At 49.3% G+C, this 27,139-nt stretch overlaps 1 protein-coding gene and 1 long non-coding RNA gene across 2 annotated transcripts; one reads left to right on the top strand and one right to left on the bottom strand.

Moving 5' to 3' along the window:
• Positions 1-4,939: 4,939 nt before the first annotated feature.
• On the top strand, positions 4,940-6,850 carry LOC109780677 (uncharacterized). The gene is made up of 3 exons (XM_020339254.4): positions 4,940-5,134; positions 6,156-6,320; positions 6,408-6,850. Exons 2-3 carry the CDS (start codon positions 6,215-6,217, stop codon positions 6,548-6,550), a joined length of 249 nt encoding a protein of 82 aa, XP_020194843.1. The 5' UTR covers positions 4,940-5,134; positions 6,156-6,214; the 3' UTR covers positions 6,551-6,850.
• A 1,354-nt stretch (positions 6,851-8,204) lies between these two features.
• On the bottom strand, positions 8,205-8,847 carry LOC120965869 (uncharacterized). The gene is made up of 2 exons (XR_012186862.1): positions 8,718-8,847; positions 8,205-8,541 (listed from the first exon to the last, which is right to left on the bottom strand). It is a non-coding gene; the product is annotated as an uncharacterized lncRNA (long non-coding RNA).
• Positions 8,848-27,139: the final 18,292 nt, after the last annotated feature.

Raw genomic sequence — 27,139 nt, 5'->3', positions numbered from 1 at the left:
TACTTTCACTATCTGCTATGTGTGGAAAAGTTCAGGAGTAAAAACAAGTGCTGCCGCTGTCAAGTTAAACTGTTGTAAACTGTGAGTTCGTGGCTGGACTGTGCTACTTTGGCTGCCTTTTTAGCCTTTTTAGCTGTTGTGTTCTTTCGCCTTTCTGGAACATAATCAAAAAGTATTAACGAGTCGTTAGGAGTTGAGCAAAGCAGAAGCGGTGCCGAGATTCCATCGCACATGGCCAGATGTGTGTGTCACATTAAAGAAACCATCTTCCATTGTTGTTTCTGCTATCCACTAGTTGCAGGCGGCTTTTGCCATGCTGTGGCTGCTGTTGCCGCTGCGGAGGGTCATTTTCTCCTCCTTGTTTATGTATTTTTCGCGCACAAAATAGGGCGATCACGACCTGTTTCTTTTTCTGAATTTCGCGCCCAGAGCAAAATGGAGCATATTTTGTCAAGCAGCTTAGTGTAAATCCATACTTTCTTGCTCCAAAACCAAAATTGAGGTGTAGTATTTTCGCTTCGCAGCATGCTACCGATCGTGACTGAGACCACTGGAACGGGTGTTAAGGCTTTAATCTTTCTTGTATGAAATTAACCTGACACTCAGCATCTTATCTCTGCAAAGCAACAAACATTAACATACCTGCTGCCCGCCAGTGCCTAGTACGCCAAACGCCCCCATGGCCAGTCTAGAATCCAAACGAACACATGTGAGCAGAGCAGAGCCGCAGGCCCGTGAGTCTCGCCGGCACACGGGGGCGTGTCCCATCCTCAGCTCACTGACCCCACGACAAACACCGTACTGTCAAATTTCCCCCCAGATGAAACGAAATATCAACAGCCGTCAAGTCCATTCCCATGTCCAAGCCGCTGATTAAACCAACCTGATTTGATTTTATTAGTACCGTTCGGCCGCATCAGGAAACCAGGGTTCAGAGACGCAGGCGGGCTACACGAACACGAAGATGAACCACCGGCAGGCGAATAGCAATAATTCGGCAATTATGCCCCGCTTTTCTTTCCTGTACGGGGCATTGACATATCAGCTCCGACGTAATAATTCATGGCGTCGCTGATCGCTCCCACTCCTCCTTCCTTCCTCCTCCTACCCCTGCTAACTACTCAACCATTGCTTCGGCTTCACGCAGGCGCAGGCGATGCGTGGACTTGGGCTGACAAGGCGACAACCGGACGCGGCATCGACCAGCAGGCAGGCAGATCTCCCCTGCTTCGAGTCTCGACGTCGTTGCCGTGACAAAATTTCTGTTCTGACCTATATGGCAAACTTAAGCATGAATTGACCCTGTTTCTGAAATATTTTCGAATCTGACCCTTTTTGTCACGCCAACGTCCATGGCGTCTGGGTTGCATGGGAGACGTCACGGTGCCTGGCGTTTGGCCCTGACCCACACTCGTCCGGTTGGTGCTAACATGGCAAAGACGAAACGCCATTGATCTTGGCGTTTGGTCACCATCTATACGCATGCATGTACACGAATGCTTCCTCGCTTGGTTGTTCATCTGTTCCTGGTGTGCATGCAATGCATGCATGTCTGGCTCTGTATGTGCAACGCGGGTGCTTTCTTTCCCTTTTCTCCTATAACACCTAAGGACATGTTTAACAGTAATCAGCATTTTTTTCCGCATTTGTCCACGAAAAAGCGCGAGCATCAGTCCGCGGACACGGATACGAGAGGACGACATCCAACCTAGCCGCGTACATCCAGCCAACAATTCAAACCAACCTCAAGAAATTCGATCAAATCGGACGGATTTCATTCAAGTTCAGATATCATTTACATAAAAAGGTCGATATTTCGACCGTTTAACTAAAAAAATAGAAAAAACATAAACCCTATGCCGGGCGACCACCTCGTATTCGTGGCCGCCACGCCCTGCCGCACCGCCGTCTCCGTCGGCGCCATCGTCGTGGTCCCTCCAGCGGAGGTACGACACCGGAGGGCCGCGACTACCTGCTGCTCGCGGGGGAGCCGCTCCGCCTCCTGCTGCGTCGTGCGGAGTGCCGCTGCGACCACTACCGACGTGGCCTTCGGAGCCCTAGCGGCGGCCTTGCCGCGACCGGCGTTGGCAGAGCAGTCGCTAAGCGATCACTCCTCGTTGATCTTGGCGAACTCGCCGTCAAGGCAGCGGCGACGCCTAGCGGCCGTCTCCGCGGTGGTCACAGAGCGGTCGAGCGCCCACGCGGTGGCGAGGTTTGGGTCGTTGCGGTCCCAGTTCGGCGGCCACGTCGCCCTTGGCGAACACGGAGCGGCGACTGGCATTGTGCTGGTCATACCTCTCCTGTTGTCGAGCCGCGCGCTTCGCCTTAGACATGACGTCCCTTGAGACCGAGGCACCGCTGCGGTAGTGGAGGAGGCGGCCCCGCGCCTTCTTGATCGCGGGCGGCACCTCCTCCTTGACGGTGAGGCAGTGGCGGCGCGGCGGCGAGAACGTCGCGTCAATGCGGCCGTACCGGCTGCGTGGCGGGGACACAGGCTCGTCCTTTACGTGGTGTCTGATCTAGACGCCACGGTGGTGCGGGGGCGTGGCCGGCTCCTCCTTCACGCGGCGTTCGATCTGGTTCAATAGCCGCGGCGAGGGCCAAGCGAAGGGGCGGTCCGCTTCAATGCGTCACATCAGCCAGAGTTGATTCCTCGGGAACTTGTGTCCGCATTGAAGCGGCGGCTGCCGAGAGGTAGCGTCGGTCAACGCTATCCTCCCTCCCTTCGATCACATTTCCGCATCAGTGTCGGCTGTTGCATGCTCTGCGGCGGCATGAATGCGGCACCACTGCCACTTCAGCCCGCGGCATCACGACGCGCACATAGGAGTAGAATGACAAAGGAGAGAAGTGGAAAGGACTGAGCATAGAATTATAGAGTGAGGAGATGGAGTGCAAGAATTTATAGGCATGTTCTTTTGAGTTTTAAAGTTCCAATCGACGTTGTACTGGTGTGGTGCATCGGACGAGGACAAAGAATGAAGAAACCGATTAATTGTTGTATGCATATGTGCGGGTTGAGAAATACAAAGGACCAAACGCCTACGGCTACGGCGTTTCGACCAGACGCCAAGATCAATGGCGTTTCGTCTTTGCCATGTCAGCGCCAACCGGACGAGTATGGGTCAGGGCCAAACGCCGGGCACCGTGACGGACAAGACTTGCCTGCTCCCTTCCCATGCTCCCATCCGTGCTCCCGCATACGTGGCTTGATTTGATTGGAAGAAAATAAGGTCCGGCCCCACCCCCTGAAAATCAGGGGGAGATGATTAGATTAGAAAAGAAAAAGGGAAAAGAACAGCCGTAGGATGAAGTGGGACCACGGATGGGAGCATGGAGAGGGAGCAGGCAAGCCGGATCCCACCGTGACGTCTCCCATGCAATCCAGACGCCATGAATGTTGGCGTGACCAAAAAAGGTCAGATTCAAAAATATTTCAGAAGCAGGGTCAATTCGTGCTTAAGTTTGCTGTAAAGGTCAGAACAGAAATTTTGTCCTCGTTGCCGCAGGCCCGGTTGAACGCATCGGTTTCTGCGGCACACGCGTACGTCTAGGGGGTGGAAAGATCTCTGCTTTCTCGAGAGCGGAAGCGAGATCGATGGTGGGGTGGAACATTTGGGAGTTGCAGACCAAGGGGGCACGTAAGGTTTACTCGCGTTGACATATCTCCCCGAGGTCTCGTCACGGGTTACTTACGAGTGACCTGACGGACTGCTCCTTCAAGGGTACTTCAACGAACCTACGTTCCTAGGCTGGCAGTTTACTCCATGTAGGTCAACAACGTTATTATACGGATACGTTATTCCTGATCTAATCTAGCAACAAGATGCGTGTAATGTATATAGGCCGCTGTTGGGTGCGGAAGTACGGAGCACTCCTTGCCGCAAGTGGCGGATCCAGAGCGGAAACGACAGAAATGCACTGTGTTTTACGATGTTCAAGCAGTTCCTCTTCAAAACGCAAAGTATTCATGCTGCTATACTTGAGTTGCATTTTTTTTTTGAGACAACTTGAGTTGCATTTTTTTTTAGACAAACTTGAGTTGCATTTGGTATTACTGCGAATTGGATGTCTCTTTTTAATCTATGTCATCGACTGCCTAACCATCTCTTTCCAGCTTCGTTGCTACTACATTCGTCTCAAAATACAAGGTGTTTTCAGGTAACCTTTCAATTCAGATTTTTTTTGAGAATGTTTTTCTTGGGGGACTTGGAGAAATGTTTCAATTCAGATGATCTAAACCTGGTCTTATGGGCCTATACTGCAGTTCGGTTCGGCCCATCTCTCTACTCATCATGTGCAGAGAACAGTAGTAAAACATGGCCCGGCTTACTCTGTTAATAGCTTCATATCTAAATATTTGGGGGAGCTACAAGTGATCAATAACAGGCAACCACCGATGGCCCCTCCGACCAGCGCTAGACCAACGAGATGGCTCGCCCCGCCATCAGGTGACGCGAAGTTCAACGTCGATGCAGCGGTAACCAATTATGATGGGGCAGTCGGGGTCAATTACAAAGATGACAGAGATATATTTATGGGAGCGTCGACTCTTTCTTTTAGATATATTGTGGATCCCCCGACTTTGGAATCCCTAGCCAACAGAGAAGCGCTCGCATTGGCAGATGATCTCTATTTGAGGCGCATCCAAGTTGCTTCGGACTGCAAAACGGTGGTGCAAGACATACATAAGGAGAATTTGGCAAGCTATGAAGCAGTTATTCATGAAATAGTTGAACATTCTTTAGCTTTTGATTTTTTTAATTTCAGTCATGAGTTTAGGAGCTCAAATTTTGAAGCTCACAACTTAGCGAAGCATGCTTCATCTCTCGGTGGTGGCCGCCATGTTTGGTTAGGACATCCCAGAAATTTACCATCCGTCCTTGTAAACATTGTGACGAATTAATAAAAGCTTCGTGAGGTTGCCTAAAAAAACATGGCCGGCTTGGTACCCTTAAAAAAAAACATGGCCCGGCTTGGATTCGGAGCAGCGCGGCTGGACGTGTAGGTGCGGTCGACTTCCCGACGCCGGCCACCGCGGATCCGCCGTCGCTCGATCCGACCTCCTCTCTGGTTCTTCGCCCCAGGGAGCAGCGGTGCCCTCTCAAGCGACCAGGCGGTGTCCTCCATCGAGGTGCTTCCCTCCATCCTCTCTCCATTTTCTCCTGTCCCCTCTCTGTATGCTGCTACCGACAGAGCCGCCCCCCTCTCCAGCCCGGCAATCGACGGCGACTCCGGCGGCGGCGGCTGCCGGCAGCGAGGCAGCCCTCCTTAATACACCCCCCCCCCCCCCCCCCCCCTGACTTGTCCTTTTTAACCGTTCGTGTTGATTCCCAATAGTATAACTAATTCGTACTTTAATTGCTCATGGACCTTGATTTCCATTTGTAAACTTATTGTTCTCTGGAAATTCTGCGTCTGCCTGGGCATTGCGATGGCCAGACGTTTGAGTGACCTGTATGGACTTTGGATTGTCTAGAGGCTGGTGGGAGTTCCTTTTGGAGTGACACGAGCAGTTATCAGTTGTTCATTGATATAACCCATCTGTATGTGTGAGCACTAGGTGTTGGTTGAAATGCCCCAGACGAGTTGCTTTCCGAGTAGCCGACTCATACTCATTTCTGGGCCGTATAGGTAAATCTGTGATCATGGTTGTTGAACAAGCAAAAATAAGACCGTGACAGTACGATGGAAATGTGTTGTCCAGATAGGCTATTGAGTATCGAGCACTATGGTAATCTGTCAATAACATAATGATATTCCCCCGAGTGTAGCCTGTGCATTTTTACTCTTTGCTGCGTGTCGAGTTGGACATGGTGCACAAGTTTGAGTGGCTGATCATTATCAGCTGATTTTCATTCCTGAAGAGCATAGGCACTCTGGGTGTTATTCTTGAGAACATCAAAATGTATTGTCAATGCATAATTGCCATTCTAGAAGGGGTGTCTGGTGATGCAATTTATTATATTTCCGACGTAGAAGCAGTAGCATATCCGTGTATACAGTATACTTGTTCAATTTTATTGGTGAATATTTTAAACTTTTCTTAGGATTTATCTGACACAAATGACTAATTGTACATCAGGCAAGCGCCCAAATACCTTTATAAGTACTATAACTTGCTGCTCATATATCCATTCTTGTTGAATATTCAGTGTGACAGGAGGATCCAAATGGAATGATCACTGCTTTCTATTAAGTAAGGTGTTCTCCGATGGCTCAATTCATGGATTTACGGGCTTTCATTTTGCGTGCGCGTGTCCTCAAATTTTATAGGCAGGCACTGCGTATGACTCGCCGAGCCCCTGAACATGCTCGTGGTCTGTCATTTTTAAACCTTGCTCTTTTATCTGCTGTGTGCTGTTATCTTTGAAATTTGCTAATTATGTTTGCCGTTCTTTGTCCAGATGAGTTGAGGCAGACAGTACGGGCGGAGATTGAAAAAAATCGCAGTTGTGATGATAAGCAAAAGATTAAGTTTTTAATTAGTGAAGGACTACAGAGATTGAAGGGCCTTGATGAGATGCTTGACATGACAGGAAACGGATAATTTGAGCTGTATCATGGGGACTGTTTCAATATTCAGTTATCTCCCTTGAATTCATCGAAACAATTGTTTGATGTGGTTCAGTTTTCACAGCAGCAGAAGCTGAAAAGTAGGTGTGCTGGACTTTTCGTGCAAAATCTGTGCAACCTTTTATTTGAGAACGCAGATCAGGTTAGATGGGCAGCGATAGAGAGTGGACTTGTGGAGAGTTAGGGCACAAGGTCCAGATTACATTTCTTGTAAAACACTGGGATTGAACCTGCACTTTTCCACTTTATCGCAACTACCCTTTCGTATTTGTAATTTAATAGTCTGATGAGTGTTTTCTGTGTGTGGTGTATTTATGTTCATTCGATTGAAGTCAGATTCCAGAGAGGTTGTATGGTTGTATGCTGGTGTGGCCTGGCCTCCTCGTGCCCTTCAGTTATGTCATTGCTTAGAATCATTTGTAGTAGGCTCTAGCTTTTGAATCATCATATTTACAAGCCTACTGCAAACGCGAAGTATTTCCATATTCAGAAATATTGTAATTGGTTTGCCTGTGAAACCTGCTTATCGAGGGATGCAATGCTGGGAATCTTCTGCAACTATGGCAGTTGGTTTTGTTGTTCTTTGTACCATTATCAGACTGGGAAATTCTAGCTTCTACTGCATATATTGTATCATACATGCATAAATTACTGTGTTTGGCATCATGTAAAATTTGCAGCATTTTGCTGTTAGAGGATACAACAAAATCCGGAAATTATTTATTTTAATTGGATTCCTTGCATAGTGCTGAATGACTAGCTGCATAAGTGAGATTTCTCTAGAGATATTAGTTCACATACTTTGGATCTTTGTTGAGTTATACCTTAGAACTGCAAAAAAAGTATAGTACATGTTATATTAATGTTTTGCTCTATCTTTGTGTTCTGCCTTTCTGCTAATTCCACATTTACCTTCTTTATTTTGTTTTATGTACTAGGCCTGAAATGAAGCCTCCTTTTTTTTTGTTTTATTGTACTTCGTTCAGCTTGAAGGGTAATCCTGGATGAGTCAAATATTTCCTTGGGGTTATCGCATAAGCACTTTTTCCTCTGATTGGTAACAAGTTCATGATGCTCTTGTGCCATTCATTCTTCTAATTTCTTTTGGCAGTGTTTCTGGTTAGCTTCTGTGTGCTACTGTTCTCTCAGACATTCCTGTATGGCCAAGAACTCAAAATTACTACTCCCTCCATTCCAAAATAAGTGTCGTGGTTTTAGTTCAAATTTGAACTAAATTTGAACTAAAACCACGACACGTGTTTTGTTACGTAGGGAGTATGTTTTATATTGCAAATGGTGCATTGTCATTTTGTTTTTGTCGGTGGCTATTTGCTTGATTTCACATACTATCACAAACCCCATGAGTTCAGTAATTTGTTGCAGAGTATATCATGATTTGGGGCTCTGAACTTCAAGCACGCATACGTGCACGCCTATCCTGCATATAATGGGTGTGATCGAAGGGGAGTGATTCAAATAAATCACGACTCATATATGTTAGAACTTCCATTCTACTGGTAATGGATATTTTGAGTGTCCACTATCACGAGCAGAATATGCATTCAATTAGCTTGTGATGATGCTTTGGGGGCCAACAAGTTCTTGTAGTCTAAGCAACATAAAAGAGCTTCGTTAAAATTCACTGCATTCCCAAACATGCTACTCCTAAATGATAAGGCTGTTCCATGCTTGACTCAAGAAGTACCCTTTTCATCAAACTTATTATCTGACTCAAATTCATATTGAGACACATAAGGAAAATGCATCCCTATGCTTCACATTATCCTTGGTGTCAGCATCTAGAAGATCCCAAAAGCAGTCAAGTTCATCTGGTAAAGTGCTGGCGGGGAGCACCTTGAATGCATCTTCTGTGGAGTATATCTGGTGTTATCCTTCCAACTCCTGTTATCATCAATGGATGCTACTGCTGGTTCATTTAGATATGCACAACTGCTTTTCCTCCACCTGCACTTTCAAAATTTCAGAAGTTAGTATGCACTTCCAAAGTTTCAGTTTTGCATCCATTTCTTTTCGAACCATGCAGGAGAGTCAGACATTGTTAAGGTGTGCGCACCATATCACGATCACCAGTAGAGCGAAGAAAGAAAAATAGCGCGTAACATCAGGAGATGGGAGCCTACCAATCCTTGAGTGCCAATTTGTATCTCGATGTTCCTGGCGATCTCTCCCTCCTCCATCATCTCGGCTGTCTCTGTTTTCTCGCCTATAATCCCGTTTATCCTTTGTTCAAAAAGCATGTATTCTTCTTGCTGCTCTTAACACAGTTTGGCCGATCCAAATTAGTTATACAAACACAAATGGCAAAGGTATCAAAATGACGCTGTCATACAATATTCTTTCCATGTATACTTGTATAATACTCCAGTCTCATACTGAGGTTTAAAGAGGTTATGCAGTTTTTATTTTTGCGATTAAAAGAGGTATGCAATTAAGTATAAACCAGGTAGTGAATGAAATGGGATCATCAAATTATTACACAGATTATTCTTGACCGATGACAAGGTAAAAGTATACTTGCCTTGAGAGTCTTGAGTTTGATCCTTGCAGCCTCCTTCTCGTCATCGAGCCGGCGTTCCTCTTCCTCCAGCTTCTTTCTGCTCCAGAAACGGTCGATCTCCGCCCGGGTGATGCTCTGGACCGGGCCTGCCATCTTTCCCCGACGAACACAAGGACCATGAGGCTGACACAGGGGCGCACTGCTCGCCATCTTCATTGCCGCGCACCCTTGATCGTCTTCTCCCTCTCTACAGAGTTGAGTTCAGCTCAGCAAGCTTATGAGGAGAGTGACATGTCAGGTGCCTATCCACTCTTCTCAACCATCTGTCTCTCGGGCTTCTGTTCAGGAAGAGTGCACGCACTCTGCTGACATGGACCGCCCTCTAGCAAGCACCAACCACTGTATGTGTACGATCCAACTTCCGTCTCCTACTTAGTGGAAGAGACCTTTACGGTACATCAGCTCAATATAGACCGTTTATTTCTATAGTTCGACGGTCCAGATGATACAATACTACTCTAGATTTTCGGTAGTATATTAACTAAACAAACGCGCACGGTGGATCTGAGTTCTTGAAGGGCAGCTTCGAAGGGCTCAAGGGATACGCTGCGGGCCGGATGACCAAGAGTCGTCGCGGCAAGCTCTACATCGACGATGCGGACTGGGGCCCCGACGCCCGGCTCAATTGAGTACGGGTACCGGGTCCCCTTTGGCGGAATTCATGTCTTCATTGGCAAGATTGGTGAGCCGGGCCCCGAGCCGGATCTCTGCGCCGATCTCATCGAAACGGCTCAGCGTGCACGACCCGCCCGGGCCCGGCCTGCCTTAAAGCATGCTTTTGTGGGGTGTATCCATGGAGGACTCACCGATCGATCTGGATCCGGTGATGAGACGGCCGCCGGCTCCGACGGCGAGTCGGCCACCGATGAATCAAACTCGCTGTACCAACTTCAAGATGGCGGGCTCATGGGTTGTTCCGACGGCGACAGTATTCCGGACCTCTTTGAGCCGCCAAGTCAGGTTGGAGTTTTTATGGCTGGTGCGCAGCCTGTTCAGAACCCCGCTGCTGGATCGGGAAACCCGGTGCCTTCTCCGGCTCAGGTGCTGATGGATCTCACGGACAAGATGACGGCCCTGTTAACCGCCACGGTTGACCCGGCGAATCAAGCTCAGCATGATGCGGAGGTGGCACAGTTAAAATCGGATTTGATAAAAGCCAAAGAGGATCTTGCAGCGGAAGGGATCAGGCTGGCTGCGGAGCGGGCGGCTCTCGACGCCCGGACTCAGCTGATTCAGGCGCAGTCCTTTCAACTCACGATGGATCAGAACGCGACCAACGAGGTCATGAGAAGGAGGCATCAGAAGGCCTAGTCTCGACTCCCGCCGGTTTACGATCCACGCAATCTCTTCAACACGCCGGGTGCAGGGTCTAGTAACCCGCCAGAGGTCATTGCGCCCGGGTCTGGACCCCTTATTCAGCCACGAGTGATGGGGCCTCCCCAGGTGCCCCCTGCCCCGCCTCAGTATGTGCCAATACCCCCGGGTCATTATGATAACCCGCTGGAGAACATGGTAGCTGCGGCAGCACGGCTGGCGGCTCTCCTCGTTGACGGCGACTCTCCGGCGGCCATCGAAACCCGCCGGGTCAGGGAACTCCTGCAGACGGCACTAGCGCAGCAAGAGGCGTACTCCTACAGCCGCGACAGGATCCACTCGACCCCTCGTCCAGGCCAGAGCCCGAGTTACAGCCGGCACATGGTCTCCGCAACCGGTTCAAGTAATGTCCGACGCCATGACCCGCCCCCTGGCCATGGCCCGGCTCATAATGGAGCCTTCTACGCAACAGACCAAGCGCGGCAAGAGGCGGAGCAGGCGCCTCAATTGACGGCTTATCAGACCCCCCCGGCTTATCCGACGACGTCCGTTGACGTGGGTATTTCTACCAGGACCGGGGGTGTCCCTTGTTTGGTACCAGCCATCCGTAATGAACGTCTGCCTAAGGACTTCAAGGGCCCTAGGAAGGTGCCTAACTATACAGCGGACTTACAGCCTGCAGCCTGGATTGAGAGTTATGAGATGGCTATGGAATTGCTGGAGGTCAGTGAGGCGGCCATGGCCAAATATTTCACCATGATGTTAGATGGAACTGCCCGCACGTGGTTGAAAGGGTTACCGCCGAACTCCATTGGGTCTTGGGCTGAGCTGAAAGCCCGGTTCATTCAAAACTTCAAAGATACCTGCAGGCAATCTATGTCAATTGTGGATTTGACTAACTGTAAGCAGCAGGAGGGTGAGTCCACGACCCATTGGGTTCGCCGGGTCAAGGAGATCATACATTCATCAGATAAGATGGATGCCGGCTCTGCAGTCTTAATGTTGGAACAGAACTGTCGCTTTGTGCCCCTTAAGATGAAGCTCAGGCGGCTCAAGCGCGACTGCACCGATATGGGTACCCTAATGGCGGCTCTTGTCAAGTACGCCGATTCCGATGGTACCAAGGATCCCCCTTCAGACGATGAAAGGGCAGGGAAGGGAAAGAAGAATGGCAACGGCAAGGGTCCTCAGTTTAACCCGGGGAATCAAGGAGGAGGCAAGCGTAAGGCCGATGGCAGCCTAGAGTTTGTAGCCAACGCCAACTCCCAAGGTAATAACCAGCGACGCAAGGGGAGGCCCCCTCCCCGAGGCGGCGGGTCAGGTCCAACACTGGAGCAGCTGTTAAATGAACCTTGTCCAAGGCATGGCGCTAGAGAGAAGCCAGCGACTCATCTGTGGAAGGATTGCGCGATCATGAAGGCCTTTAAGAGTTACAATGGCCCGGGCGGCGGCTCAGGCGCCGGCGGCTTTCATGGCCCGGGCGGCGGCTCAAATTCCGGTCCTCAGAACGGTCAAGGGGGCTTTAATCAACAGTTTGGTCAGGGTCATCAACAGCAGCAGGGGGGTTATCAGACCAACCCAAAGCAGCTTAGCGGTGGACGGTATCATGTGTTCACCACTAATTTGTGCAAACGAGACGAGAAGCTTCACAAGAGGGCTGTTAATGCTGTTGAGCCGGCGGTTCCACGCTACTTGCGATGGTCTGAGCAGCCTATAGTGTGGAGTAGGGAGGATCACCCTCCCCGGGTGGATAACCCGGGCCACTTGGCCTTAGTGGTAGCTCCTCAGGTGGGAGGTTATAAGTTCACAAAGGTACTCATGGACGGAGGTAGCAGCATCAACATCCTCTATTATGAGACTTTTCGCCGTATGGGGCTGGTTGATAAGAACCTCAGCCAGTCAAACACTATCTTCCATGGTGTGGTACCTGGTAAGTCGGCTTATCCAGTCGGCAAGATCGAACTAGAAGTGGCTTTTGGTGATGAGAACAACTACGGGGTGGAGAAATTGACCTTTGAGGTGGTCAAGATAAGAAGTCCATACCATGCTATATTTGGACGGCCGGCTTATGCCAAGTTTATGGCACGACCGTGTTACGTGTACTTACAGCTCAAGATGCCGGGTCACAATGGGACCATCACGGTTCACGGCAGCCGAAAAGTGGCTCTCGAGTGTGAGGAAGGTGATGCAGCTTATGTAGAGTCTGTTTGTGCAACAGAGGAGTTGAAGTTTTACAAAGACAATGTTGACCCAACAGACATGACTTCTTTAAAGAAGCCGACTACGGAGGCTGAGCCGGCGATGAAATTTAAGTCGGCTGATGAAACTAAGCTTGTTGATTTTGTTCCAGGGGATTCATCTCAGCAGTTTAGCATCAGTGCCAATCTGGATCCAAAATAGGAAAGCGCGCTCATCGAGTTCATCCGTGAGAATAGGGACATCTTCGCATGGAAGCCTTCTGACATGCCAGGTGTACCTAGAGAACTCGCTGAGCATACTCTCAATATTGATCCGAAGTTTAAGCCAGTTAGACAATTCCTTCGACGGTTTAATGAGGAGAGGCGGAAAGCCATTGGTGAGGAAGTGGCCCGGCTCTTGGCGGCCGGGTTTATTGTTGAAGTTTTTCACCCAGAATGGTTGGCTAACCCGGTGCTTGTGCTCAAGAAGAACGGCACCTGGCGGATGTGTGTGGACTACACGGATTTGAACAAGGCGTGTCCGACTGATCCTTTTGCTCTCCCCCGTATTGATCAAATCATTGATGCTACGGCAGGTTGTGCACGCTTAAGTTTCTTGGATGCTTATTCCGGGTATCATCAGATTAAGATGGCAGTTAAGGACCAGGAGAATACGGCATTCATCACTCCCTTTGGAGCCTTCTGCTATGTTTCTATGCCCTTTGGACTCAAGTGTGCACAGGCGACTTACCAGCATTGTGTACAGAATTGTCTTCATAAGCAGATCGGGCGCAATGTTCACGCTTATGTAGACGATATTGTGGTTAAATCCGTCAAGGAGGAAACCCTGATAGATGACTTGAGGGAAACCTTCGATAATCTCCGGGTCTACAAGATGATGCTTAACCCGGCCAAGTGTGTTTTTGGTGTTCCTGCAGGCAAACTATTGGGCTTCTTGGTTTCTGATAGGCATTGAGGCTAACCCGGAGAAGATCAAGGCTATCACCTCCCTAGCTAAGCCGGCATGTATAAATGACGTTCAGCGTTTGGCGGGTCGCATCGCTGCTTTAAGCCGGTTTATAAGCCGTTTGGGTGAGAAGGCTATGCCCCTATATCAGTTGATGAAGAAAACTGATAACTTTGTCTGGAATGATGCAGCTAATACCGCTTTTGAGGATTTGAAAAAGCAACTGGCAGAGCCCCCGTCCTTGCTGCTCCGGTTGATAAGGAGCCCTTGCTACTGTATGTGGCGGCAAACGCACGAGCCGTCAGCGTGGCTATTGTGGTGGAGCGCAAGGAGGCGGGTAAGGAGCATCCGGTTCAGCGGCCGGTTTATTATGTCAGCGAGGTGCTCATTGAGTCCAAGCAGCGGTACCCGCATTGGCAGAAGCTCGTATATGGTGTGTTCATGGCGAGCCGGAAGCTCAAGCATTATTTTCAGGGTCATCCCATCACTGTGGTCAGTTCTGCCCCTCTTGGTGATATTATCCAGAACAGAGAGGCTACAGGGAGAATTGCTAAGTGGGCTATAGAACTTGGACCTCATGGCCTCAAATATGTGCCACGCACTGCTGTTAAATCTCAGGCTTTGGTGGATTTCATCAATGATTGGACGGAGTCTCAAGTGCCTGAGCAAAAGCCGGATAACACTTATTGGACTATCCACTTCGATGGGTCTAGACAGTTGGAGGGCTCGGGGGCTGGTGTTGTATTGGCTTCCCCTAAAGGTGACAAGTTCCATTATGTGCTACGGTTGATGTTTCCTTGCACTAACAATGCGGCTGAATACGAGGCTTTGCTCCACGGTCTTCGGGTGGCTAAGGATATGAGCTTAAGCCGGGTAAGGTGCTTTGGTGACTCAGACTTGGTGGCTCAACAAGTATCGGGCACCTGGGATTCTAAGGATCCTCTCATGGCGGCTTATCGCCGCGAGGTTGATGCCATTGCTGGGCAGTTTCAGGGATACCAAGTGGAGCACATTGATCGCAGGAAGAACGAGGCGGCTGATGCTTTAAGCCGGCTAGGCTCCCAGCGAAAACCGGTGCCGCCTAACACTTTCTTGGATGTCCTGTATAACCCTTCGGTTCGGTTGCCTACAGAGGAGGACTTGGCTATCCCTGACCCGGAGGCACGACTGGTGGCGGCTCTTCATGTCATACCAGACTGGACAATGCCATATCTGGCTTATATAACCCGGGGAGAGTTGCCTGAGGATGAAACTCTAGCCAGGCAAATAACCCGGCGGGCTAAGCCAATGATTGTTATCGATGGCGAGTTGCATCATCGCAGTGTTTCAGGGGCATTTCAGCGTTGTATCTCCCCTGAGGAAGGTCAAGAGATCTTGCGCGAGATCCATGAAGGGGATTGTGGCCATATGCCGGTTCAAAATCTCTTGTGGCCAAGGCTTTCCGTCATGGTTTTTATTGGCTGACGGCTCACGTTGATGCAGAGGACTTGGTCAGTAAATGTGATGGTTGCCAAAGGTTCTCACGACGGGCTCATGTGCCGGCTCAGGAGTTGAGGATGATCCCAATCACTTGGCCCTTTGCGGTCTGGGGGCTTGATATGGTTGGGCCCTTTAAACGGTCCAAGGATAAGAAGACCCACCTCTTGGTGGCAGTTGACAAATTCACGAAGTGGGTGGAGGCTGAGCCAGTTAGCAAGTGCGATGCAGCCACGGCGGTTCAATTTATGAAAAAGGTGATTTTCCGCTTCGGCTTTCCGCACAGCATCATAACTGACAATGGCACCAATCTATCCAAGGGCGCTATGGAAGAGTTTTGTCAACGAGAGCATATCCGACTTGATGTTTCCTCAGTGGCTCATCCCCAATCCAATGGTCAAGCTGAGAGAGCTAACCAGGAGATTCTGAAGGGCATCAAGCCCCGGTTTTTGGTCCCTTTGCAACGGACGCCGGGTTGTTGGGTGGAGGAGTTGCCTTCCGTCTTATGGAGCATCAACACTACTCCTAACAGGTCTACAGGCTTCACGCCTTTCTTCATGGTTTATGGAGCAGAAGCAGTCCTCCCCAGTGACATCCGTCACGATTCACCTCGCGTGGCGGCTTATGTTGAGACGGATAATGAACAGGCGCGTCAAGATGCTCTGGATTTGTTGGACGAACAGCGTGATGTGGCAGCAGCCCGTTCAGCGATTTACCAACAAGACCTGCGCCGTTATCATAGCCGCCGGGTCAAATCCCGGGTCTTCCAGGAAGGCGACCTTGTGCTCCGGCTCATCCAGGATCAAACAGATGCACACAAGTTATCCCCACCTTGGAAAGGGCCCTTTGTGGTCAGCAAGAACTTGCACAACGGGTCATATTACCTCATTGATATGCGGGAGCATAAAGATTCGCGTAAATCTGAGGAGGAGACCCGTCGGCCGTGGAATATAGCTCAGCTTCGGCCTTACTACACTTGAGCTACCGGCTCTCGTGGTGTACATATTTATCTCAGACATGTATATATTATGATAAGTAATAAAGCAGGACCTCTGTCCTTTTTTCTCCTCCAAATATGCGTGTGTTGCTTTTTTACATGCTGATTTAAAGGAGGAGCCGGCTTATGATCATATTCGAATCTAGCCGTAAGCAGTAAGGTCACTTGGGGGCTTCCTGTTCAAACATGGGTCGTATTCGAACCAAAGAGAACATAGCTGTCGATACCCACTTGATTGGCAAAGTGCCGAGCTCATTGGGAGTTACCTTTGGTCATATTTGACTCATAGTTTAACCCCTCTGAGAACCGACGTGGATCGTATTCGAATCAGCGTCGTTAAACAATTTTAAGAATCACTTGGGGGCTTCCTGTTCAAACATGGGTCGTATTCGAACCAAAGAGAACATAGCTGTCGGTACCCTTTTGATTGGCATCGCCACACCCACTGGGGGCTATACGATCGTATCCGAATCTTAGCTTAACCCCTTGGGGCCGGGTCTTTGGTCGTATTCGAACCGGAAGCCCCTAAGTTCTTCTGCTTTTTCACAAATTTATTTTGAGGTATGCATGGCCGGGTCTCAATTGCCGGCTTAACTTTGGTTTACAGTGTTAGTTGCACGTCATGGGTGTCATTAAAGCAAGTAAATCAGAGTTAAGGTATCAACCTTACTGCTCGGGTTATTTAAACCGAAAGATGCACACAGGTTGTTCAATGTGTTATTTTGGCTCTGTTCAGAGTATAATTAAGGACCAGTCTTTTTTGATTCATCTTCCGGGTTATTTATCTCAAACACCTGATTCTCAGGGCGGTAAGCCGCCTCGAGACTTGTGATTTACCTTTTTAGGCAGATACTTCAAGGTACCTTTTGAGGTTGAGAAGAACAAAGGGATGATTATGACCCGGAAAAACATCAAAGAGATAAATTCAAAGGACTTTCGCATTTAAAAACGTGCACGATGGCACGGCAGAGATAAACTGTTGCACCTACTCTATTACAATAATTCTTCAAGTCTAAAAGATGGAACAATGTTTGATAAGCCGCCCGCTAACTTATGACGCCTGCTGAGTCGAAGTCCCCGGCTCATTCCTGTCTTCTCCTCCGGCTGATCCCAAGACCTCGAAGGTTGATGATTTCCAGTTGATGCCGCTGAGAGCTTCGAACTGGGCTTCTTCGTCAATTAACCCGGCCAGGTCAATCTCCGGGGCGAAGGTGTGCTGACAAGCCGGAGGGATCAGATTGAGGGCTTCATAGCGAGGGGTTGGAATCCTCTGATTCTCCGCATCATAACCCGGCTGGTACTTGGTTAAGTCGGTGTCGTTCCCGATGAGGGTGGCCACCGGGCGTACAGCCTTCACACATGCCGCGAAGTCCTTCTGGTCGAAAGCTGAGCCGTCTTCCTTCAGGCTTGGGTAACCCAGGGCGATGTCTGCCGGGTCTAGCTCCGGCAGGAGTGCTTTCGCCCGGCTCAGCGCGGCAATTGCTCCGGCTCTTGCGGAGGCTCGGCGTAGCTCCTGGATCCGCTGCGGCAGAACAGCGAGCCGACGCAGAACTTCGGCCAGATGGGTTGGCACCTCGTTGGATAGGGCCACCATAGCTAAGGCGCGCTGTGACCCGGTGTAGAGTTGTTCCACCAGGGTGTACACGGCCTTTAACTTGGTGACCACGCTCTGGTTGAGGTTGGCACTCCTGGGACCTGTTTAACAAGATCAGATAAGCCGGTGACAAGGATGAATCATGACATATACAGACTTGATGAAAGCCGGTGAGGCGACTTACCGAAGATGGCGGCTACCATTTGGGAAACCTGGCGCTTTAGGCCGGAGAGCTCGGCGGTTTTCTCAGAGAGCGCTTTCTCCGCCTGTTCCGCCCGGGTCATCAGTGCGGCCTTCTCCTCAGCCCAGGCCTTTCGCTCAGCGTCAAACTCGGTCTTTAGCTTCTCTTGAGCGGCGATGCTGGAGACAAACTTGGCGTTTGCCTTCTGGGTCTCCATCTCCTGTGTCTTCAGCCGGCTCTTAAGATCCGCAAGGTCCGCCTCTAGTTTCTTGCCAACAGCCTGCATGTGTTTCCGGGTTAAGTAACAGTTGTTACATAAGTCCCAAGCGCTTTCCAAGCAAAGGCACTTGGCACTTGGGGGCTAATGCATATTGAACGTATCTATCTACGTACTACTGGCTCAGTTGCGTAAGCCGGAACTTAAAGTCTACAACATATTCAAGTATAAGTCATCGACTTGGGGGCTAGCATGGCAAAGGTAACTATGCAGAAAAGTAAGAAGACAGCAGAAGGGTACCTCGGACTTTTGCTGGATCTGGTTGACCATGGCAACCTCGGCGTCCCGGCTCTTGTGGACTTGGTTGATGTAGCCAGACACGAGCTCTCCAATGCTCAAGTCGGCGTAGCCGGAGAGGTCCAGGTTCACCCGGTGGGGCTGCAGTAACTCCCCCTTTGCGGAACATTTGGCCAACGCGGTCGGTCTCCCCGGCTCAACGAATTCCGTCCGGGTGATTACCACGTCCGGGTCGTCTGCTGGTGGAGCTGAGCCGGAGGCCTCCGGGTTAGCCGAAGCTTCGGTCGTTGTCTTGGTAGTCGGGGCACGGGCCTCAGGCGCCGTGTCCATTGGAGTGGTGGCTTCGGGGGCGGAGGCAGCTGGCGGCTCTTGAGCCGTCGCCTCCGGCTCAGGCAAGTCTGGCACTCCGGCTGACCTGGTCTTCTTTGCTCTTTTGGTGAGCTTTGCCTGGGCACTGAAAAGGCAGAAGTGTTAGGCATACAAAGAGTAAATACAGACAGATAATGTAAGGAGATTGTTATTACCCGGGTGCAGTCTTGAAGGCCGGCAGACTTGACTGCATGGAGTCACCCGAAGAGGGGGAGGTCTCCTGATAATTGGAGTCAGAAGAGTTGAGTGGCTGACGGATGACACCCGCCAACGGATGAAAAGGGTACAGGTGAGAAAAAACCTCAGTGCGACGCTTCCTTGTTGCGTAGGGTAACCCGGCGGAGAGGTCGGTGTCCTTGCGGGCCCGGGTGTGACGCCGGCTTTCGTGAACCTGCTGCTTCAAAAGAAATTGAGGGTCTTGATGAGCTAATGGATGTGAAAAGCTTACTTTCCGGGTTACTCTTCGGACTTTCAGCTGTGGCAAAGGCTCCGAGTCGGAGGAAAGTGACATTACCTCTTCAACCACCGGGTTACTGGCGCCGGTGTCATCCTGTCAATAAGCAAAGTGTTGATAAGGCGGACAACAACAAACGACAAATATAGCAAGACTTTAAAGGTTTAAGGATTACCTCTGACTCGGAGCTGTCGCTTAATTGCAGTAGCTCCGAAGCAGTGGGTCTGCTTCCCTTTTTGCGAGGGGCGGTTTTCTTGGCGGCTTTCTTCGCCTTCCTGGCCTTCTTGGCCGCCTCATGGTCATACTTGACCCGCCAGAATTTATCATCAGCCTGAGAAATACAGCAAGGAATTCTTAAAATGGTTCAGATCGAGGTGACATGCAAAAGAAGTTGAAAGGTTAAAGTCAGCGGCTTACCGCTGGGGCTGGATTGATCTTGCAGAAGGGGGCTAGCCCGGTTCTTCCGCAATCTGCCAAGCTCTCGTTTAGAAGAGCCTTGGTCTCTTCCTCGGCAACGTCTTCTGGAAGATCATTGCGACTGTGCCTCTGCGGGTCATCCTTTCGCCCGGTATACTCACACATTAAGCCGGGGCGGCGGCTTAATGGGATCACCCGCCATGAGATCCAGACCCGGACCAGATCAATTCCGTTCAGACCGTTGCCTAGCAGGGCCTTGATCTTATTGATCGTTGGAAGCAGAGGCTGGCGTTCCGCGGCAGTCAGTTTGTCGGATAGCGGATGAGTCGGCTCTAGGCGCGTTGGGCGAAAGCCGGGCAGTGGGTTCTCATCTGCCGAGGACGTATCTTGGCAGTAGAACCAAGTCATATTCCAGTCTTTAGGGTGGCTCGGCGGCTCTGCGTAAGGGAACAGACAGTCCCTACGCCGCTGGATGGAGATGCCGCCTAATTCCAGACTTGGCCCGTTGGCACACTCATTTTGGCGGTTTAAATAAAACAGCTCTCTGAAGAGCAGCAGACTCGGCTCTTCTCCAAGATACACTTCACAAAAGACTTGGAAGTTGCAGATGTTGGATACGGAGTTAGGTCCTATATCCTGAGGCCGAAGGTCAAAGAAGTTGAGCATGTCCCGGAAGAATTTTGAGCCGGGCGGTGCGAAGCCCCGGCTCATATGGTCCGCAAAGATCACTACCTCCCCGTCCCTCGGCTGTGGTCTTTCTTCTGACGGATCAGGGGCACGGTAGGACATCACTTCCTTCTTGGGCAGATATCCAGACTTAACGAAGTTGGCCAGGGTCTCGTCAGTAACGTTGGATCTCATCCAGTTGCAAGTGATGGGAGCCTTGGGAGGCATGGTGAAGGTCGGTGGTCTATGATAAAGAGAAAAGTGTCCGGGTTAATTGTAAGCCGGAGATTATCATTCAAACTAAGATGGCGGCTTATGAAGGGGACTAATGATATATATTCAGATACGGTGGGTTATTTAAGCCGCAGGGGGTTCGGAGTAAATTGGTTATTTACGGCTTTACTACAGTTAAGCCGGAGGATTTTACAGAGCATGGTTCTCTTTAAACCGGGAGGTTCTACGGCGCGTGTTTTTCTTTAAGCCGGAAATATAAGCCGCCAAGATTCAAGGGCTGTAGTTTTTACTAAGTGTGGTAAAACAGGTTTCACATTTTGCAGTAACTTTTTTGGATCAAAATGGTCGGGTGAAATGCAAATTTTCTAGACCTAAAAAACAGAGAGGCAGGAGAAGTTCTTGAGGTTGAACACGGTTCTTATGCAGTAAAAGGAGGGTTTCTTGCAGGTGAAATGGGTCTCAAACCTCTACCGCAGTGGTTCTACGCAGAGTTAAGATCAAGAGAAGGGTGGTAAAAAACAAAACTACCGCAGGCCGCAACGAACTATGAAGAACTGGAGGAACCCTACTGTAGATCTACTCTACGGGGTGGTGAGAACTTACCGGAGCTGAAGAGGTGCGGGAGTCGCCGCCGTTTGTCTGGTCCAGGTCAGGGTGATGCAGCGGCCAAGGTTGACGAAGGTCGAAGGCGAGACGACGGCGGCGGAGCACGAGCTCGGGCAGAGGAGCGACGGCGCGAGGAGGAAGAAAGGGAGCGTGAGAAGAGCACGTTGGGCCGGCCTATTTATAAGGCGAAGTCATAAGTGGGCGCGAGATTCAAGGAGACCGTGGCGTGATTATCTCCCCCCCCCACGACGCCTCGATTCTCGGAATGACAATAAAGCAAAGATCCGTTGCGGATCTGGCGGAGTAAAAAACGGACTTAATGGAGGATGACGTCATGGCGGATTATCCGGAGTCCAGAGGATGACATCACTCCGGGTTATGGCCTTCACATGAATGGTAAGTCGAAGACTTTTTCTGTCAGAAGAGTTGAAGATTGACATGAGCCGGCTCAAATCAACCTGGGGCCTAATGTTGAGGATATAGACCTTAGAGTCACCCGCCAGGAGAGGCCGGGTTACTCGAATGGTCATTGCCAGAAGCCCGGAGCCAAGTTTTAAGACGATGGGCCAGAGATGGGCTGAGACCCGGATGTAGTTTAGGGCCTGTAGTTACAATCATTATTATAGTAGACTTGTAGTGTAAGGCAAGTATAGTTTAGAGTCCGAGCCGGACGCTCTTATGAGCCGGCCGGGACTCTAAGGGCTGCTGGGCGTCAGCCTCCCTATATAAAGGGACGACCCGGCAGCGGTTCAAGGGCGACAACAATCTCATCGAGAGCCGAGCATAGCTGTTTAGCTCCCTGGCGATCGTAACCCTAATCAGTAACCCCTCAAACTGGACGTAGGCTTTTACCTTCACCGTAAGGGGCCGAACCAGTATAAACCCTCGTGTTCCTTGTCCCGCATAACCCCTTCAAGCTTCCTAGTTGCGATGGCCCCACGACTAAGTCCTAACTCGAGGACAGCTGCCGTGACAACTCCACGACAATCTCCCAGGCACCTTCCCCTCAAAAACAAGTGGAGGGCGGACCTGAAATATCACGTAGTAATTCTTCATCCCGCAGCTGTTCATTTGCCATCGCCATTGCCAGCCGGCACCATCATCGCTCGTCGCCCCCGTCCAGCCCGCCATGTGCCAGCGCCCCCGTACTGGCCTAGCTAGCTATCGGCGGCGGCGAGATGCCATGCCTTTCGTGTTACCCTCGAGCCTACAGAATTTGGAGCGGTTCGCCGACGGAGACGACGAAGGTGAGGGCGTCGCCCCGGCCGCATGCCCCCGTCCTGGCCTTGCCTGCCATGGTCCGTGGCTAGATTACCTGGTCTATGGTGTTCCCATCGAGCCTCTGGAATCTGGAGCAGAGTCGCTGACATGGAGACGACGCCGTCGCTCCGGCCGCATGGCCCAGACCTTGTCCAGTCGGTCCCATGAATGAACTTGCAGACACTAGAATACGAGGCCATATCATGGCAAGTACTCCGCTCCGTTGAACTTGCTACATGCTACAATTGCTAGTTCGTGCCGCCGTCGGCGGCATGCAGGCAGGGTAGGCTGCAATGCGCTGGGAGGAGTGCAGGCGGTGTCGGGATGGCAGAGCTCCTAAGAGCGCCAGCCTGCAGGCAGCTTCGGGATGGCCAAGAACATGGGGCGGGACCTGGCTGTCATTGGGGACGGAGGGCTGCAGCGGCGTCTATCGTCTGCGATTTGTGTAATAATTACTTAGAGGAAACAAAATTACCAATATGTCCTTAAGCCAAAATCTGACCGCCTCATACTGACCATTGGATTAACTTAATACTACCTGTTATGTTGAGTAGTATAATGTACCGTAAAAAGTCTCTAGTGGAATGTTGCTAGTGGGATGTACATGTACGTACCGTTTGGAGCACTCTATTCTAAACTCTTTCACTTTCTCGTAATGATTGCATCCGAGTTTGGATCATGAGTATGCAATTGCTTGTCCTTATGGGCCTAGGATATAAGGTTGTCGGCCGTGAGTGCGTTAGACTGCTGGTGTTGAATTGTAGCCATGCCACTGGGTCATGGACTTCATTGTAAAGATTACCAGACATATCTTAATACAGGCTAAATACACATCTCCACTGAAAGCGTACTGGATATGGATAATTACCAAGAAATGTAACACCCTCTGATGACCATTCAGCATGAGTGCTGAGCTATTTCAAAAAACAATGAACAATACTCGCCCTCGATGAATAATACAAGCGCCGGATCATCACCACACAATGCTTTGCAAAGTTCACATGCTAACACGAAAGTTCAAGGACGACAAAGGTCTGTCAGTTAAACCATAATTCGAGAAGCTTTTAACTCAAACCGCCACATCCAGTCTGTATATTGGTTAAAACTTAAAAGTGATGTCTTGATTTCTGAATGATAAGAACAGCCGCTCAGGAATCCCACTTTCCCACTTCAAAAACGACCCTACTTCAAGCCGATCAGTGAGGACATTGGTTAGTGTAACAGAATAATACATCATGCAGAAGTATGACTGTATGAACTGTACCATTGGTGATCAAATACCTGACTAAAAAGCATCTGAGATTCCCATTTTCAGTAGCCAGTACACTTAGCTGAACCAGCGTTCATTTACCAGAGCTAGATAAATCTAGTCGTTCGCCTAACAAAGCAGGCTGCAGATTAGCTTATTAGACTGAAAGAATAGCATGGGAGGGCAGGCTGATAAAGCAGCAACATGTCCAAAACCAAGAAACTTGAGCATTGCCTTCTAAGAGCTCATGAGCTCCATGACTCATTCACACAAGTAAATTAAATTCTGAAGCATCTGACAATACCTAACAAACCACAGATAGTGATGCCCAATTCTGAACAAAAAATGACATTTGAGGAAACCCAACACTATGTAAAGGAAATTTAAGCTTCAAGCTCTGCTAGTACTCATAATTCACACATATCACAAGATAACCAATATGCCACAGAACAAGCAACAAGTGTTAGAATTAATGGGCTAGGCCCATAGCAATTTCTGAAATCTCAATGAGGAAGTCCTTGAGTTCGAACAATCACATGAGGAAGTCCTTGAGAAGGATAACAATGAAGTTCCTAGAAGGAACAAGAGACAAAGGATTGCAAAATCCTTTGGTGATGATTTCATTGTATACCTTGTGGACGACACACCCAAGACGATTGCAGAAGCATATGCATCTCTGGATGTAGATGATTGGAAAGAAGCTGTTCATAATGAGATGGACTCAATTCTTTCTAATGGAACTTGGGAACTAACTGATAGACCATATGGTTGTAAACCTGTGGGCTGTAAGTGGGTGTTCAAAAAGAAGCTAAAGCCTGATGGTACTATTGATAAGTACAAGGCGCGGCTAGTGGCCAAGGGCTACACTCAGAAAGAAGGCGAAGATTACTTTGACACCTATTCACCCGTTGCTAGAATGACCACCATTCGAGTGTTACTTTCCTTGGCTGCCTCTTATGGTCTTATCATTCATCAAATGGATGTAAAGACAGCTTTTCTCAATGGAGAGTTGGAAGAGGAGATCTATATGGATCAGCCTGACGGGTTTGTGGTAAAGGGTGAAGAGAGAAAGGTGTGCAAGTTGTTAAAATCTTTGTATGGTCTGAAACAGGCACCTAAGCAATGGCATGAGAAGTTTGAAAGAACTCTGACTTCTGCAGGATTTGTCATTAACGAGGCTGATAGGTGTGTTTACTATCGCCATGGTGGGGGCAATAGTGTCATATTATGTTTGTATGTGGACGACATACTGATCTTTGGTACAAACATTAATGCAATTAATGAGGTCAAGTCTTTTCTATCAAAAAGTTTTGACATGAAAGATCTGGGAGAAGCCGATGTAATTCTAAACATCAAACTTATTAAGGATGAGAGTGGGATTACATTAACGCAATCTCACTATGTTGAGAAGGTCTTGAACCGATTCGGTTTTATGGATAGCAAGCCTTCTCCAACACCTTATGATCCCAGCGTGACACTCAGAAAGAACAAGAAAGAAACGAGAGATCAATTAAGATACTCTCAAATTGTCGGTTCACTCATGTACTTAGCTAGCGCTACAAGACCAGATATCTCTTTTGCTGTGAGCAAACTGAGTAGGTTCATGTCCAACCCGGGTGATGATCATTGGCATGCACTAGAAAGGGTCTTGCGCTATCTGAGAGGTACTATGAGTTACGGAATTACTTATTCAGGGCATCCTGCTGTGCTAGAAGGATATAGTGATTCAAATTGGATCTCCGATGTTGATGTACTTTACGCAACAAGTGGGTATGTATTTACTCATGGTGGTGGCGCAGTGTCATGGAGGTCTTGCAAGCAAACCATATTGACGAGGTCAACTATGGAAGCAGAATTAACTGCTTTGGACACAGCTACTGTTGAGGCAGAATGGCTGCGTGAGCTCTTGATGGACTTGCCGGTTGTTGAAAAACTTGTACCGGCTATTCTTATGAATTGTGATAACCAAACGGTTATCGCTAAAGTAAACAATTCTAAAGATAATGCAAAGTCATCAAGACACGTGAAAAGACGTTTGAAGTCTGTCAGGAAGTTGAGAAACTCCGGAGTAATAACTGTTACGTATATACAAACAGATAAAAACCTGGCAGATCCCTTTACAAAGGGACTATCACGAAATGTGATAGATATTGCATCGAGGGAGATGGGTATGAGACCCATAGATGTTACACCATAGTAGTAACCCAACCTTTGTGATCGGAGATCCCGTGAATTAGGATCTGGGAAGAACAAGCTATTGGTTAACTGAGGAGAGTAATAACTTATGATCGTCTCCAAGTGAAGATGCAAAACTCTCAGAGCTGTAAGGCTCAGATCTGTAAGGCAGGTTGGCAACATGCCTTAATGTGGTTCTATTGGCTATAATTAGCAAAGATGCTGTCCTACAGAGCAGTCTTGAAAGAACACACCTATATGAGTTCTGACTGTAAACGTCGCAGTCTATGAGATTTGGGTGATCTCTTGTAAGCTCACGAAGAGACCAGGGAGTATGACGTATAAGCTCCAAACCGCGGGGTAGCCTACTGGCGGTCAGGTACTGGTTAAGACTTTGAGTGAAACCTGTTCACACAAAACTAGCAATTCAAGGCATAGTCCATTGTCAAGTTGTGAATGGATGTAGCTTAAAGTTCTAGGCAGAAGTTCAACTTAACAGTCTCTGCTGAAACACTGGTATATTAAACAAGTGGTGAGAGAAGGCAAATCTCTAAATGGGTATTTGAGATCTGGTGGGGGATTGTTAGAATTAATGGGCTAGGCCCATAGCAATTTCTGAAATCTCAAAGCCCATGTGTAAAATGGCAAGTGGTGGTGCTAAGTTTAGTCCCACCTTGGAAGTTGAAGAAGAGTTGGACCTCTTTATATAGTGGGTTCTCTCCACCACTCTAAATGGTGTGTGAGAAGAGAAAGGGAAAACCACACGCGCGCGCTCGCTCGCCTCGCGTGGCGTGGCGAGGCGAGGCGAGGCGAGGCGGCGTACATGCGACATGCGCGTGAATGGTCCGCCGAAATTCGGTCCGTCTCCTTGCAGGAGCGCAGCTTCCTTTTGCCGTTTTATTTTTATGTCTTGGCAGACAAGTTTTTGATTTCTTGTCCGGTAAGTATACGAATTAGAAACCGAGTCGGTTTGAGATTGTGGTCGCGACACAATACCGCCTCTGGTCCTAATATATATACAACTACCGGCTGCGGCCAGAGATACACCGAAAAACACCTAGGGTTTTGCCTCATCTCACAACTTGCGCCGCCATCGTAGTCTACCCCATCCCAAACGCCGGCGTGCATCGGCGCGTGGGAGAGCAGGTCTCCGGAACCGTTCGTCTTTCCGATCCTGCACCGGGAGAGGACGAATTAGGTTTTTGGGAAGCGCTGTGCGCGACTGCTCAAATTCGTCATCACGGGTCGTCTTCCGTCCAAGTCGGGCGGTGCTACTCATCGTCGTATTCATCGCCGTCAGCAGCAGATCGTCGCCAACATCGTCATCAACACTGT

This window comes from Aegilops tauschii, chromosome 6 (assembly GCF_002575655.3).
Source record: "Aegilops tauschii subsp. strangulata cultivar AL8/78 chromosome 6, Aet v6.0, whole genome shotgun sequence".
NCBI lineage: Eukaryota > Viridiplantae > Streptophyta > Magnoliopsida > Poales > Poaceae > Aegilops > Aegilops tauschii.
The sequence above is the reverse complement of the archived record's forward strand: the minus strand, read 5'-3'. Positions and strand labels throughout refer to the sequence as shown.

Excerpts from the sequence above, each read along its gene's own strand:
- LOC109780677 (XM_020339254.4), top strand. The coding sequence starts at position 6,215 with ATGGCTCAATTCATGGATTTACGGGCTTTCATTTTGCGTGCGCGTGTC. Across the intron at positions 6,321-6,407 it reads AGCCCCTGAACATGCTCGTG|ATGAGTTGAGGCAGACAGTA; the intron begins GTCTGTCATTTT and ends TTCTTTGTCCAG.